General features: G+C 39.8%; 1 protein-coding gene across 15 annotated transcripts in view; it reads right to left on the bottom strand.

Moving 5' to 3' along the window:
- The window catches only part of ablim2 (actin binding LIM protein family, member 2), a 92,468-nt gene that overhangs the window by 30,159 nt on the left and 45,842 nt on the right, over positions 1 to 16,467 (bottom strand). For 10 of the 15 annotated variants that reach the window (XM_051075380.1, XM_051075379.1, XM_051075385.1 and 7 more), the window contains exons 4-9: positions 13,220 to 13,332; positions 12,761 to 12,887; positions 11,250 to 11,343; positions 2,502 to 2,589; positions 1,234 to 1,292; positions 156 to 197 (exon numbers count right to left, since the gene is read on the bottom strand). In XM_051075380.1, coding sequence (XP_050931337.1) covers positions 156 to 197; positions 1,234 to 1,292; positions 2,502 to 2,589; positions 11,250 to 11,343; positions 12,761 to 12,887; positions 13,220 to 13,332 — 523 coding nt within the window. The remainder of the gene's footprint in view (positions 1 to 155; positions 198 to 1,233; positions 1,293 to 2,501; positions 2,590 to 11,249; positions 11,344 to 12,760; positions 12,888 to 13,219; positions 13,333 to 16,467) is intronic. The other 5 variants (XM_051075384.1, XM_051075387.1, XM_051075393.1 and 2 more) reach the window with 3 other exon arrangements.

Here is a 16,467-nt window from a genome sequence, read left to right as displayed (position 1 = left end):
GCCCATGGGTGTGGCTGCTGCTCCACACAAAGCAAATACAGCAGTAGATGTCAACAAGTTATGATCAACCCATGCAGCAGATGGTTGCTGGGGGGGGGGGGGGGGGGGTGTTGAGTGTGGATTGGGTGGGTGCAGGGACGCACAGGAACACCAACCTGTTGCTCAGGGACGTCATTGAGCTGTATCCGGACCTGCTTCTGGGAAGGAGAGGGGTTATGATGAGGAATGAGGATGGAGATGGAGGAAGGGCAGATACTGGATGTGACGCTGCTGATGCAATGGTTTAATCAGTTGCATCCTCCATGTAGTTTCTGATAAACCTTGAGGTCTCTTTATACAAAGTAACTTTTTTGTTTTATCTGATGACTTTTAGAGCAGCCTATGCACTTGTTTCTTGAAATACAGGGTATAATGCTGATTTTACACTGGGGTAATGTTTCACTGAGGTGCTCTGAAGTGGGAAAATTACACTGGCGATGCTTACTAACTGATAACAAATCAATATTACTTTTGATTTTCAAAATTTGCAAAAATAGGTCCAAAAAGAACACACACAGAAAACCACATTAAAAACAAACCAAACCATGGAAAACCATTTTCTTTTCATTTGTTTGTTTAATTGGCAGTCACAGTTTGACTGCCAATTAAATATATTACATTATTTCCTGTTAGTGTAAAATTGTAAAGTAAGTATATTTATTTGTAAACTAACCATAAATACTGTAAAACTATAAAGATTATCAGAAAGTATGTGCTGTAGTGTGTGGTCTGGATCGGGACAATGCCTGATTCCATGCCTGATAATCACTGCATACTACTGCATTTTGAAACTTTACAACTTTCACCTTTTATTTAGTCTCCAAGACTATGCTAAGATATGTGTGAGATCCATTGTCATAAAGACATTGCAGACTGATAGCAGACACCTTTTGCTACTAACTGATCCAAGTTAGAATGCAAAAAAGCTAAAGAGGTCTAGAGCAGCAGTTTGAAGATTGCTGATATGTATCTAAAATAGAATGGGTTTTCATGTTTATCAGGGGATCAAAGAAAAGAAAAAGGAACTAATTTAACTAACTTCTGAGGCTGTATTCCCTCTACAAACTCACATGTTACATCTGGGTCTGATGTGGACCTATTTTGCTTCTATTTGGGGATTTGTGACACAACTGACGCAAGCATATTATTTCTTTTGACATGTGTAGTTGTGGCTCAATGATCTTTTCCACCCACCTTACTCTTCTCCTCCTGCTTTGCTGCTTGTCTGCATGGTGGATGCCAGATAGAAGATCCTGAAGACACAGACAGAGACACAGACAAAGACAAAGACAAAGAAGGGAACTGTTGGATCATTCAGAGTTTCATGTGTCCATTCATGTTGTCACTAGTAGCATGGCTTTGGGGATGTTGGCCATGGTGGCTAGTTGACGATGGATTCATAGTTTATGGCTGAATACCCATGAAGCTAATGACATTTTCATCAGACTGAGCTTTAATGCTAATTAGCCAGTGTTAGCATGCAAACATGCATAGTGCAGATGGTGGTGAACATGGTAAACATACTCACTAAAGCTAATCAGCATGTCAACATTATCCTTGTCAACACTGTGATGTTACCATGCTAACATTAACATTTAGCTCAAAGTGGCACAGTGTCTCAGTACAGCCAAACAGCTCCTAGTTTGACTCTTATACAAATTGTGGATACATTCAACTTAATATGTTTCTTTTGCAGTTGTCATTAGTGTTTGTTTAATACGCTTTAGTTTCCTATATATTACATATCATATATCAATGATAAAGTGATGTATGGATGATACTGCTGACATCTATACAAGATGAAGCTGAAAAATCCAATACCATTTTTTCTGTTTTCTTCTAAATGAGGCTATGATGACTGAAAAAGACATGCATCACTCATTTCCCCATCTGGAGTGAGATATTTTTATGGGTATGGTGTCAGAAAACTATTTCCAAAACTAAATCAATTCACCCTAAAGTGACAAGTGGTAGTTCAATAAGAGTTGAAGCAAATTAACCACCCAAGGCAAGGCACCAGCTGCTACTTTGTGTTAGTGCCACAGCAGCAGTAAATAACATCTCTGTGAGTGTGCTGTATGACTCAGACAGAAATGTGCATGATTCATTTACTAAGCTGCTAGATCATCAGGAACAAGACCCATAATGCATTGGGTTTATGCTGATAGACTGCTGACAATGAGTGAGAGGAATCTGAGGACAGGTGCTGGGGCTTTAGAGAGACAGAAATAAGAGAGTAAAGATAAGAGGAACAAAAATTCAGTCACCACTAGACTATCAGCTCTGGTGCTTCTTATCATCTAAGAATAGACAGTCATGTGCTTTAGGACTGAATCCTTTGTGGTTAGGCAGAAACAGTTACTGTGCCTACTCTGAAAGTTGGAAGCTACAACAAAAAAAGGTTGGATATACAGTGTAAAACAGATTCAAAGGTATCTGAAGATCCCCAAAACTGTATTTACCTTGCAGGTACATTTCTTCTCCCTCTGCAAACATCTGCTCGCAGCGGGCACAGCGGGCACATGTGGGGTGGTAATGCTTCTCTCCAGCCTGTTGAGAAAGAAATATGAATGGGTTAGAACAGTGAAGCTCTCTTCAGGGCAATTATTAAATCAAGCTATTTAGCACTTCCACAAAGTTTGGGGACTTGCAAAAGATATATTCAAAAGAAAATCCAAATAGCAGAAGCAGAGACATCGTGACTTTAGGGACTAAATGTGTGGGGTGAAATTCTAAAAACACTGGATCAAACATTTTCCATAATACAATGTGATAGCATTGTAAAATACTCATGAAAATACTCACAGTAAGTAACTATGAGATACAAGATACAATGAACATACAACCATTCATTCACTCAGTACTATTAGCCCTTAGCAGTTGTTGGGAGACATGGAAATATGTAGATAGGATCTGGCTAATGTACACATGTGATACTGAAGACAAATCAATGCACCACAGATGAAATTAAACAACCCTCCAGTTGCAGTGGATAACAGTGAAACCAGAAAACACTAACTCATTTCACAGCTGAGTGCCCTGTATATTTATGGGATTATCTCTATATGCTCTGTCTGATTACTCAAAGTATATAATGGTATTAACAAAATGCCATTACCCCCGACCCCCCAAATGATGCAAAGGCATTAGAGTTTGAATAAGCTCCCATATGAATATATAAGCTTGTTTTCTGCAAGTCTGAAGGCACACCTTATTAGGAAATTCATAATTAGCTCATTAAAAATGCTGATGCAGCATGAATCGGCAGCCCCAGGAGTGCTGCTGTGCTAATTGTAAGTCAGAGTCCAATTTGCATTCCTTGATTAAAGTGCCACCAGCTACAAATGACAACAAAGAAAAGTCTGTGCTTTATCATTTAGCCACAAGGTGGGGCACTTGTTTTGAGTAAGGAGCAGTGCAGCTGCATTCAGTGCAGAGAGGTGAACGAGTACCATGAGTATGAAACAATCAACTTGATTTTTTAAAAAGACTTACATATTTGTGACTGATACATTAATTCATAAAGTAAAGTAAAGTTGAGTAAAGTAATAAATTCAAAAAGTTGTTTATCTTCACAATGACTCTGTGGTATCTGAACCATTTATTATGACCGGTGTGTTCAGCTTGGCTTGACATTTAGAGGCTAATGGGGGTAATATGTTATCTCCAAAGCTGGAAGAGGAATCCACAAGGCAGTGTGAGGGGAGGGGGTTGTCCTGGCAAGGATGGATGTACCTGTTATATTGTGTTGTGGTTATGGTACTGATTGCCTTTCTAGAGGTCTTTGGGGATCCACTTAGTTCCTTGTAACTGAGACCTAACACAGGACCCAAGTTGGGCTAGATCCAGAATGTTACTGCTAGTGTTGGTGTTCTTTTTCTTCTGTTGGGAACTGTTTGGGTCTAATTATCCTTGGGTATATTTGGATCTGGTCTGGCTGTCTATGGGTTCCTTTGGATCAGGTGTCTTTGTTCTTGGCCAGGTTTTCTGATTGAGTCAAGTCAAAACGTTAGGCCCAAACCATGAGAATGCTTTGCCCAAGAGCACCTCAGAAGTAATCTTTGCTGATGTTACTGGAGAGTTATCTGTTTTCCAAGTGTATTCAGAAAGTAAAACTACTGAAACCTTTGGTCCAAAACCTGCTTTTCCATCAAAAAAACATCTCCATTTTAATAAACCTTCCAATCTGTTGGGTAATCCCAAAACCATTCCACTTTCCCAGTACAGATTGTCTCAGTACTAGTGCCTCTCTCTTGTTTTCTGTTATGACAACAAAAACACCATTAGAATTATCTCACTCCATTGGCAGATTTTCTTGTTTTAAAATGTATGATTTATGGACTCAATAATAAACTAAACGACTCAAGATGGATACTTTGCGATGAAATCATTCTTTTTCTCCCTTTGTAACACAGTCATCTGATGTCTGCTGATCTCCACCTCCCAAAGGCATCCCAGCTTGCTTCAATAGTCTGAATATGTGCAATCCTTCTGAGGTCCCTCCACTTTGCTGCGTCATCTCAGTATGGAATGATACAAGACGTCAACACCCTATTTCTTGGATAATACCCTAGTTCATGCTTATCTGGACCAAATGTACAGCAGATGGACAGAGGAGGCAACCAAAGACATGTACTGACCAAAAATTAGCAAGGAGGCTCCAGGTCAAGGTATTATTGGGAAAAAAAAGATGGTGCTTGATAACTGGCAGCTTGTTGTGGATGCCATGCCAAAAGCTCATATTTGAACTGAACTGAGACAGATAAATAGACAGGGACTGAGAGAAAAGAGGAAGTTGACTTAAAAACATTGAGGCCCAGAGATAAAAGGCTGAAACTGGATTGAAATTCAAACATGGAAAGTATGAGAGGGCCGGAAAGGAGATAGTACTGCAATCAAATCCTTCCTTTGTCAGACTCCAGGGCTGCATGAGGGGAAAATTATCATATTCAATGTCCTGCATGACTGATAAGTCAAGGAAAAGAAGGGGTTGAGGATGGTTTGAAGGGAGGATGAACTTGAAAATTGATGACTGGATGTTTTACTCAGGAATTGGGCTATAGCAGGTCAACCACAGGTTGACATTTCTAGTTGAGACTCTCACATATGTTAAGGTTTTTGAAACAGCTGTCATAAAGAGTTGGGACAAATCATGGCCAGCAAGTGGTTACAGAGTAGGTGAGATAGCAAAAAGCTGTCAAGCCTTTTCTACCTTTTTATTTACCCAACTTACCTACAGACCTCCAAATGATCCTTTCTCTAATGTTCTGTTCATCCCATCATCTCGCAACTGCAGAAACTAGTCAGGCAAAGGGAGGTGATCCATTTAAGCAGATTGGAATAGATTTTGGTGAGCTGGGCATGACTACAGTGCAAACACACACACACACACACACACACACACACACAACACAAAAAACAAAAAAACAAACAAACAAAAAAAAACGTGATGCATTCCAAGGTCTAGGTCAGTCAGTGTACCTACATCAATTTAAAATCTGTCTGTCTCTCTATTCTTTACACCACCAGCTATTAGAACACAGAGGCAATTCAATCTATATCCCATTCAAGTTTTTATCAAGGTATGGAACATTTCCTGCTACACGCACTTACACTCAAGGCCTCAATATGCTCCAGCTAGGTTGTGCTACATGTCATCCAACCACAACACACAGTTTTGTACAGTCTCTCCTCAAAAACATTCTTGCTGTTGCACTTGGTTATACAAAAGTATTTGTTTCAAGAATGACCAAACAGAGCTTCAGAGAAGTTCAGACCTTGTCTATTTTCATACCTTCTGCAGATTCATCCAATCTCTGTGTAAGGTGGGCATAGACTGTTTTGAAGAGTTCAATTGCCAATATTCTTTGGAAGATCTGCTTGTCAGATGGTTGAGCCCCCCCCCAACACACACACACACACACACACACATCTTTCCAACATGGGTTTAGAGGGGGGTCTGTGTCCGACCATTTCTGAAACTTTCCAAACACAACAATCCAATATCCACACCCATTTCACGTCATGATCGACCAGCTGTGCAAAGGTGAGAAAGCATGGTGGGCTTGATTTTTGAACTATAGCATTCTTTTCATGTAAGCAACCATTTTAACACTACGGAAGCCTTTGAGGAGAGACTGTCTGGCACAATTATCCCCATATCAAAATTATATGGTGAATTCACAACACGATGATATAATGGGTGATGAATTTAACAAATTGCCTGGAATTAATGGAAAAATTTAGTGGTCCAACAAAGTAAATGATCATTTACACATGATCATCGGCAGAATCGCTCGACACCAACACAAGTAATTGCTTTCTCATGGACAGAGCTGAGATGCTGAACCTCACTGCAACATCACTTTGAGTGTTACATATAACTCAGATTTATGCCATGCCTGACTTCAGTTCAGTAAGTTTCAACTTTGACCACATTTGTCCACAAAGTGACCAGTAATGGATCCCAAAACCCTTTATTGCATGTGCATTCTTATATACTGAACATAAATACACACACAATTCACTAATGGTCTTTTACTGTTGAGTTTCTTAAATTTCCCTGTTACCTGGCACTCACTGCTGAAGAAAACCTATGCTACACTTTACCTCTGTACTGTGCTTTGTGTCCACTTTTAGGTGAGCACACCTCATATTGCTAATACTGTGTAGAGGGCCTAGCAGCAAATCCAAGAAAGAGGCATTGCGGCACCAACTCATACTATTTAACTGATTTCTGGGAGGAGCAATGAAGAAATGCAACAGCTTCAATTGCCCCTCCTCTACTGCTGCCAGTTCCAGTTACTGACTTGATATGTCCCACAGAGCAGAATCTTTGATCTCAACCAAATGTCATGACATTTTGAATGCTCAGTCTCTCAGTTACTGTTTCAAAGTGTATTCCAGCACAGGTAGAGTGGCTAGAAACAGGCCTCTCCAGCTAATACACTGAGACAACCATGTGCGCTGGCATTTGATTTAAAATAACAAAGGATACCAAAGAGCTGGACCTGTATTTATTAAACATGTCAGAATCTCTCAGAGGAGCTGCACTATAGAAAGTTTGATTCAATGCTTTTATTAGTTTGCATGTAATATCATCTTTAATATCATGTAATATTAACTCACCTGGGTGATGCTGAGCTGGGAAAGATATGCTGGGAGTGAAAGTAGCCATGCTAACCTTTAGCTAACCTTTAGCTAACTGGAAGTCCTCTTCCTACAGAATGCATTGTAACTTTTCTTATTGTGACTGTAAAACTGTCACACTGGCCTGTACAATAATACTAATACAATCAAACTTGGGGTTGGGTATGTAGTCATTTGGCTTCCGACCCATCACATTCCCAAACTGGCAGAGAAAAAATGGTTGAGCTCTAAATCCCACTGGAACAAAGCTGGGATGTGAGGTGATTTTGGCACAGCGACCACACAGGGTACTGAAACTTCTGCTTTTTCAGCATCACTGGAAAAGGAGCAGCCTTCAAAACAGTGAATAATTTTTTGAGCACCATCAACCCCTGAAAATAGCTCTTTTTATTATCAGACTTTGGTTCATACTGTCCAGTAACATTTGGAAAGCTGTCAAAAACAGTATGATCAAATTACTTTATCAAACTTGTGGAAGTCTGAGGCGTATATGCTCTCAACTGGTCAGAGAAGGACTCCTGTGAGCATCTCTATGAGACCAAAAATACAGAAGCTTATGGAGGCTTTTGCAGCGTATGTACTGTTTGTGCCCAGTGGTCAAACTTTCATAGGACGGGGCGCCATCTTTGAAAGTGGAATCTAGTTCTCTTAAAACTTCTATTGTGTGCCCAATAATGGGCCCCAATTGGGGGTCACCCATGTGAATAATTGGCCCATAAACAGTACAAGAGCATCCAAACACCCAAGCTTGTTTAAAGTGGGTGCTAGAGGAAACATTTTCTTTCATATCCATCTTTTTAAGTGTTTATTGTAATGTGTTGTTTGAAGGTGTTGATCACAATGCATATATTCTTTAAACTACAAGTGTGTCTGGAGTCTGACATCCTCTCCATACATTCCCTCATTCCCTTTTCCAATTCAAGGGAGCAGGTGAATTTGTCCCACTCCTGTTAACTATATTGCAACAGCTCAAAACTCAGACATTCATGTATGTGGTTGCAATGACAACCTTTTTTTATAGAACTGCTGTCCTATGAAGGAGTAAGGTAGAAAAAGGAGAACAGAAGTCAGGGAAAACTTGTCTTGCAGATACTAACACAAGACCCCTTACTCAGTCAGTACACACACCACCAAAACACACAAACACACACGCTTTATAGGTACAGGTGCTTTTAGTCCTGCTTGACTGACTTTCACTCCAGTCACTGGGCCAAAGACAAGTACACACCTGATAACCCACCACAATAGGAAATGCATATGGATGATGTCATTTACACACACACACTGAGAGAAAGACAGAAACATGCTCTCATTCCATTTCTTATGTTTCTGCTGATCTCCAGACACCGGAACCTGATAGGTGTTTATGAAAGGAGAGAATGTGAGAGTCTGTCATGTGATGAAAAGAAGAGAGAAAGTGAGAGAGAGGGATTGTTGTTTGTCCCTATAATGCTGCCCTGTTGTTCCAAGGTCCATGGCGGGAGCTTCCAAGACCCCCCCCCCCCAAAAAAAAAAAAAAAATCTAAAAGCTTTCTTCCTCTCCTCTTCCTCTCATCCCTCTCTCTGCCCAAGGAGAGTATCCCATGTCACTTCCCTTCATCACTGCAGAACAACAGGCTGCTTCACTAGAACCACATTCCGCTGCACTGATTTCTACCTGCCTCTCATCCAACTCTGTCAGTCTCCCTCTTTCCTATCGTTCCATGTGTGTCCATCTCTTTTTATTCAGTGAGAATGGACTGCTGATTGCTCTTTGTATTGTATTTCTAACTTTAAGATCACTTTTAGGTCATCTTTAAGGTGTTACATTAAGTTGTCTCTGGCAGGCCTTCTTTTATATGACCCTTATGGCTGTTCATTTTATCACTGTTTTTTGTTTAATGAGTTATTCCAGTAATTTAGTGCTGCACTTCCATAAAGGTTTGGGGACTTGACAGATATTCAAGATTTTAAGAAGAATTGTCAAAACTGATGCAGCAGTGTTAGGGGTAGGGTTAGATATTCCAGACTTTAGTCTCTGGTCTGGGTCAAGCACCTAAAAACACTTCCTACTACTTTGAAGCATCTCTTTATTAGAATCTTTCTGCCTATTAAATGTTCACATACTTCAAATTCCATGTGTCCAATTTGTAACATAGGCTTTCTGTTACAAGTTTGAAGGCTAAAGCCACTCTGGGATGACCCCTGATGATGTTATCATGTGGCATATTTTCTGTCATCTGTTTAGTCTGTATAACCAAGACATTATTGAAATTTTAATCTAAAGACCTCTCCTTAATAAGGTTTACGTATTGTGGCATCACCACAGATGGGCCATGGAACTGCACAAAACCCTCACCATTTCAAATCAAGACATGATTTTTTGCTTTCAGGCTTTTAACTATGGAGGACTATCAACACTGAAAAAGTGGGTCTAACAAAACATAATGTGCATGGTCCATCTCAGCTACTGATATGACAAACCTCATTATGGTTTCATCTGTACAGCTCCCCACTGAAATCCATCATCTTCCAGAAACACTGCACAGAGAGATATCTGAGGAAACACCATCCATGTGCATCAAAATAACAAGACTTAAAGGGTGTATGTGGCAACAGCTGCTGCAATGTAATCCAATGGCCAAGTGTCTGACAGAGACAGACCTTCAAAAACACCTCCTTTAATGTGAAATTTGTTATTGATTATGCTACACATATTTCATAAAGGCAGCAGGACATGTATTATATTATTCAACATGACTGTAATAAACACCAAAGCAAATATGCATTTAGAAAACACTACCAATGTATACTGAAACAGTGAAAAAAATCCACAGCACTAGTTCACTTTTTGAGAACTTGAATGTATCTGATCTGCTCTTTTCTTATTATTTATTTCCTCTTCCAAGTGTTGTTGTATTCCTCACAAAAGTCTAAATGACCTTTCCAACCTGGCAACATGCTCTTGCAAAGTGCTCTTATCTGTCTTAAAACAAAATACTGAAGTTTGATCCAAGATATATTTGTTAAAAAGAGACTAAATTCATCATTAAAAAGTGGAATAATCTCACCCCAAAGTCAGTTTTTATATATATTATTCATATTTTTAGTGAAGCTCTCTCTTTCTCTTCGTCTCTGTATATACTGCTCAAAGGCCCACTAACTGAATCAGGTCACACACATAGACACACATGACTTCATGACAGCAACCTGAGGATGACGTGTCCCCGTATCTAATAACACAGGTTATAAAAATGTACAGCATTAGACACCGATGACGTTTCAAGAGGAAGAAGAGTGTAATTTGTCCTGTAGCTGTCAGTATTCTCTGAGATGCTCTGCTTTATGGCACAGAGAAGACTGCAGAGGCAGACTGGTACCTGAGAGTGAGTGACAATGAAAGGATGACCTGCCTGAGGGGGGAAGGAGGAAAGGGATCAAGGAGAGGTAGCGTGTGTGTTGTGTGTGTGTGTGCAGCACAGAGTGAGGTCAAAGCCATTAGCCCAGAGCAAAGGAAGAGGAAAAAGAGAGATTGTGCTGAATAGTGAAGCAGGCCCGACAACAGAGCAGAGCCTGACTGGCTGGTTCTTCCCTGTGGACCTACACACAGCAGGCTGCAGTGGGACTAATGCATAACCTTGGCAGTGCTCACCCCATTAGCCTCTGGAAGCCACCCTGTGCACTCTTCCCTTTAATACTCAGAGAGAAATTTTATTCCTAATGATGTCAGTGCTTAAAAACTCTAAAGTTACACATGAAAAGGAGCTGGTCTCAGATCTGCGCATAGAGGGGTAGCTATTCTAAAAGCATTTCTCATGTATCTGCATTAGCAGTGCATAAGATCTGATGAAATTTTAATGATGGCTTTGGGGAAATGGGGTCAACACCGGAATTTGTTAAGTGGAAATACGAGAATGAGAAGTATGAAGAATATAAAACAACATGATACATTATGCAAAACAACTCATATGATGAACAATGAACATTTCTCTTTCTGTACCTCATCTGGAGAGACTGATACATGCTAACAGCTACCTCTGAGTATTTCCTCTAAATGTAACCCATCAGTGCAGTAATGTTACCTCCAGGACTTTTCCAGTGATGTACTTCTTGCAGCTCTCGCACTGGATGCCGAACATGGCGTGGTAGTCCATCTCACAGTAGGGGATCCCATCCCTGATAGGACAACACGGAGACATGGTGCGGATCAGAGAGAGCACAGACAATCAGATACACTTCACCTCACACGGCTCAGCTCAGAGCGTCACCTCCACCATGCCTGAGCTGACAGCGCTCAGCAGTGCTCGGAGAAGAAGCTGGGCGGAGCTCCTGCTGCAACCTCCAACTATGACGATCCAGACTTAAGATTGGGATCATTTGGGAGCATTTCACACAAAATATAAAATCACAGCTGCTGGTCAGTGGCATTATTTACTATCTGGCAGCAGATTATTGCTGCGTCAAGGTTTTCAGACAAAATACTGACCAGATCTGAAGAAAATTCAATTTGGGCCCTTGGTTTCTTACACTGTTTATGCTGAATCTACTCTGTTTTATATTGGTGCTTAATTTGGCTCTTTCATACTGGATTACATACATACATAGAAAACATAGAAAACTGGGACAGAGAACAAAAGTCTTATTAATTTTTAAAAATCATACATACATACATACATATGTTTGTAATGAATAAATTGTTGCCGGATCCTGTATGTAATTAACTTCAAACATTTTAAACAAATGTATCTGCCTTAACGTTGGCGTGCCTGGGAGAAATATCTGGCTCTTTAGCTGCTATATGCTCCACTGTGGTCACCAGCTGGTTACAAACCTTGTCTGTCTGCTGCTTGGTGCTGGACAGGTGGTGTACAATAGATTTATCAGAGCCAATTTCATGAAAACAGCAGTCTGTTGTAGGTGGAAAGGTTGATGAGAGCCCTGACACAAAATCAAACCAAAAAAAATGAACTGGAAGAAGCTAAAACTGCAGACTTAGAGCTTTTTAGCTGAAAACAGCTGCCTGCTGCATCAGAAATCAACACTATGAGAGCTGTGAGACTGAACCAAAATCATTAAACAATCAAGACAGTGTTGTCATGGTCCAGACAGACAAAGAGCCAAAAGCTCGTTATAAGGTTTGGTCGAGCTGAGGTTAGCTGCAGATTCAGGCAATAAATCTCTGTAATTTCATCACTGATGAGCGACCCCTTTCACACTGTCATGCTGTTTTTACATTGTCATGTAGTACACTGTAATTAAAGTCAGTGCATCCTTATGTTCAAATGAGTGTCGTATTCATTTATCAAATATCAAGAACTTAATAACCTTCAAGTCTAACCAAAACCCTACCTCCATAAAAGAATATTAATCAAGAACAGAGTGTGTGACTTCCCCTATATCCCCCCTATATTATTAAATACATTAAATCTCTGGCACCAGTAAGTCTTTTATTTGGTGAGCAGTTGCCTTTATACTCTAGACACATTAATTGAAAAGGAGAGTAACATCCAACAAGCTAAAATGTAGGACAACCTGCCATAGAGGTAATAGCATTACTGAAGTGGTGTAGTTGTAGCACTTTATTTCCACTTACTTGCTGATGTACTCGGCATTGAGCACCTTGTTGCAGACTTTGCACTTGAAGCAGCCCAGGTGCCAGTGCTTGTCCAGGGCTACAAGAGACTGTTCATTCTTAAACTCTTTCCCACAGCCACAGCAATCTGCAAACAGGACAGAGAGAAGAAGGAGAGGGAGATAATATTTGATTAGAAGTGATACTAAATTTGACTTTCTCTGACTGGAGTGGTTGCCTCTATGGTCCTCTGATTTAATTGTGTAAAAGAGGAAAAAGAACATTGGACGTTTTAGTTTACGAAGAAGGGAATGACTAAGACAATTTAAGAAAGTGCCAATTTAAAGAATGGAGCAGAAAATTACAATAACAAGCAGTCTGACAAAGCACAGGTTGCAAGGGGAAAAAGTTTACTTTTGGCGTGATTGATGCTTTAAAAAAAAAACAAGGACCAGACAGAGACATAAACAGAGTACTGACTGTGGACAGCTTGTATAGGTGCAGGGCTGTTGGCAGGGAGAGGCTGGGTACACTTTTGGCAGATACACTCCTTCCCGTTAAATGTCACTCGGTCGCCGGCTGGGAATGGCTGTCTGCAAACAAACAGAAAACAGACTGAACATCAGACGAGGACTCTGACTGATAGGGTTTGTGCTAAGGGTTCAGTTCTCCCCAAAGTTTAGACATTTATTCTGGAATAAGAATTAGACATCATGAGTCATAAAATGATTCATTAAAAGCAGTATAAAATCATGCAAGGTGGCTTAGCATCTGATGTGCATCTGAACAAGTGTAACTTAAGTCACATCAGTGTGCTACAAGATTCAGACATGTGGGTTGCTACTTGGGAATGATCAAAAATAATTAATTGCCGTTAATTACCAGCCAAATACTCTTTAGAGACAAATGCCATTATACTGCTAAAGAGACATTACAAACACAATGAAACAATGTTAATGTCTCCTGGCTGGGCAAGCTGCTCAAACACAGCTGCTGTCGCTGAGTCAAGTACAGAGGGAATGATGATTCCTTGGCAGAGCAGGACTCTGACTGGCTGCCATGTGCTGCTTCCTACAGCTCAGAAATGTGATATTAGAGCTGCTGTCACACTGTCACAGCCAGCTACTGAGGGAGGAACACATCCTGAGAGAGGCGAGATTATAGGTTATTCATGTATAAACAGTCAAAAGATTTATTTTTTAAGGCTGATGTGTTGAGTTTTTCTCATTTCAAAACTCGCAAAAAGTTTACTTTAAAAGCTTGACCTTCTTGTTCTAATCTGTATGTACTGCCCCACCTATTTTATCATGCTTGTTTAGACATTTCTATAGACTCATTGTTCATTGTTGTTATTAATAAAACTGGCTCAAAACATAAGGTCAAGTGAATGTATAAATGGAGGGACTGTATTTATTCTCATAATTCCAGTATTTTTCATGTGTTTAAGTTAAGCTTCATTTGTTCAGTATGTCTCATTTTAATTAATATTTTGAATTACATATATACAAGATCACAACAAAATGAGTTAGTTCACACAAAGCAGTCATCACTCAGACATACAAACATAACATAATCAGAAAATAATCAACTAGTGAAACTCTAAGGTACATTAATGTAAGGTGTATTGTACCTGAAAGCAGTCCGCCTCAGTTCAGAGTTGATACAAGAAACAAAATGGCAACAAATGTTAACCTTTGTTGTGATCTGGTGTCATGGTTGTTCTCTTTGTACCAACTTCGATAGCAAGACCTTATAAATGAAACCACAGGTATGTCAGTCTGAGATTTTAATATACCTCACAGTTGTGAGGGTGGTGGCTGTTTTGAGTAATGAATCAAATGGCACTCTGGTAAATGGCAACCATTAAAGCAGCGTAAGCACAAAGAAATATCAATCATCCAGTGTAGATACAGTACACTGAGTGTTTTTATTTCATTTCATTTTGTGTTATCTTTTACATTTGGGGAAATACAATCCTTGTTTAAGTCAAAGAAACCAATTTAAAGTTTTTAGTTTTTGACCATTGTCAAGTATTGTTGGACAATCTGCCATCCAATCAAAGTATTATCATTTATCAATATAAATGTAGGAGTTTTGGACTTAAGAACAAGTTGTAAATCAAAAAGACACATGGAGAAGGCCTAGTATGAGGTAGCATGAAGACATAAAAGATGTTATCATCTGCATAGAAGTTTACACTGCAGCACTGAGTTGAAGAAAAAAACTTTAGAGTCAACAACAGGGGACCTAATACTGATCTTTGTGGGACACTTCAATCAACCATTTTAGCAACATTTGTTTTATCATTCTATTTCCATTATTATTTTACTTTTTTTGCCTTTTCTTGAAAATGAGTCCATTTGAATAAAAATGTGCCATATGTTTTGATAACTTTAATGCTAACTAATTGTGCATAGAGAGATTGGTGTCAATCAGTGCATGTAGTGCTGTTGCAGGTGAATTGTGAAGCAGCACTTGTTCATACACTTGCTGGCAGACTGAAACACACAAAGAAACCCAAACAGCAATAGTGAAAAACACAGCTAGATTCGATGTTGATTAATTATTGCTGATCAATACAGCACTGTGACCCTGAGATTACACTCACAGAGCTGAGTCTGATGTCTCATCCCAAACAGTGTTATCTCTCTCTCAGCCCTATTTTTATATTCCTCACAATAAGCCTGTGTGTTTGGCCACCACAAAAGCGATATTTGTTATAAGAGAGGCGGAGGAGTTTGATGATCACATTACAAACCTCAAATGCCACACTGGAACATTCTGATCTCAGGTTCAGCATAGGGATCACCCAAGTATGATAGGATAAACACACACACATACAGACACACACACACACACTGGACACTTAACACTAGCTATGGGAATGGGCTAAGTGGCCGCACTGATTGACCATACACTTAACATTCCTGCCTGAGAGGGGCTCCCATTACCTTTCTAGGCCTGAGAAACAACACTAGTAATACACACACTCACATACATACAGACACACACACACACACACACACACACACACACACACATACAGTAGAAGCAAGCACATGGCTGGAAACAGGTGAAGATGACTGAGACTTGCAGTGACACGTGCCTCCATGTGCTTTCCTGTATTTATACATGTATGTGTGATAACTTTCTGTACTTGCAAATAACACCTACTATACACACCTCCATGCTGTTGATAATGTATGTAAGAAAACACTGCTGGTCTAATATTTCCCTCTGAAAATGTGTTTTTGTATTTTCAGCTCTTTTAGCCATGGGAAGGACAGAAGGAGGCATCAGGCAACCAACTGATAGATACACAAGTAGAACCCACATACTGAATGAAGGATTGCCCTCTCTCACACCCTCCACATACCTGGACAATCACTGCATGAAGTGAGTATGATTGATGGGATTGTCTACAACAAAAAATCTGGAAAAAAACATAACCTGACTTTGACTACCTTGAAATGCAGGTTAAAAATCTTCACTTCCTCTGATGGAACCTGAATCACTTACTCATGATCCACCTTTCACTTCTATCCTGAACTACCTTGTAATATCTAATACCTAATAAAACCTGTATTTCTTATCTTATGGTTTAACAGCTGTGTACTTTACTTGCTTTGAATATGCAGCAACTTTTCCCCTACCTGAGAGGTCACGAGAAGTCTATGTGATGTAACAAGTCACTGCTGTTAAAGTCAAAGATAACTTGCAAGTCTTAG

This window comes from Lates calcarifer, linkage group LG14, assembly GCF_001640805.2.
Source record: "Lates calcarifer isolate ASB-BC8 linkage group LG14, TLL_Latcal_v3, whole genome shotgun sequence".
NCBI classification, from domain to species: Eukaryota; Metazoa; Chordata; class Actinopteri; family Centropomidae; genus Lates; species Lates calcarifer.
The sequence above is the reverse complement of the archived record's forward strand: the minus strand, read 5'-3'. Positions and strand labels throughout refer to the sequence as shown.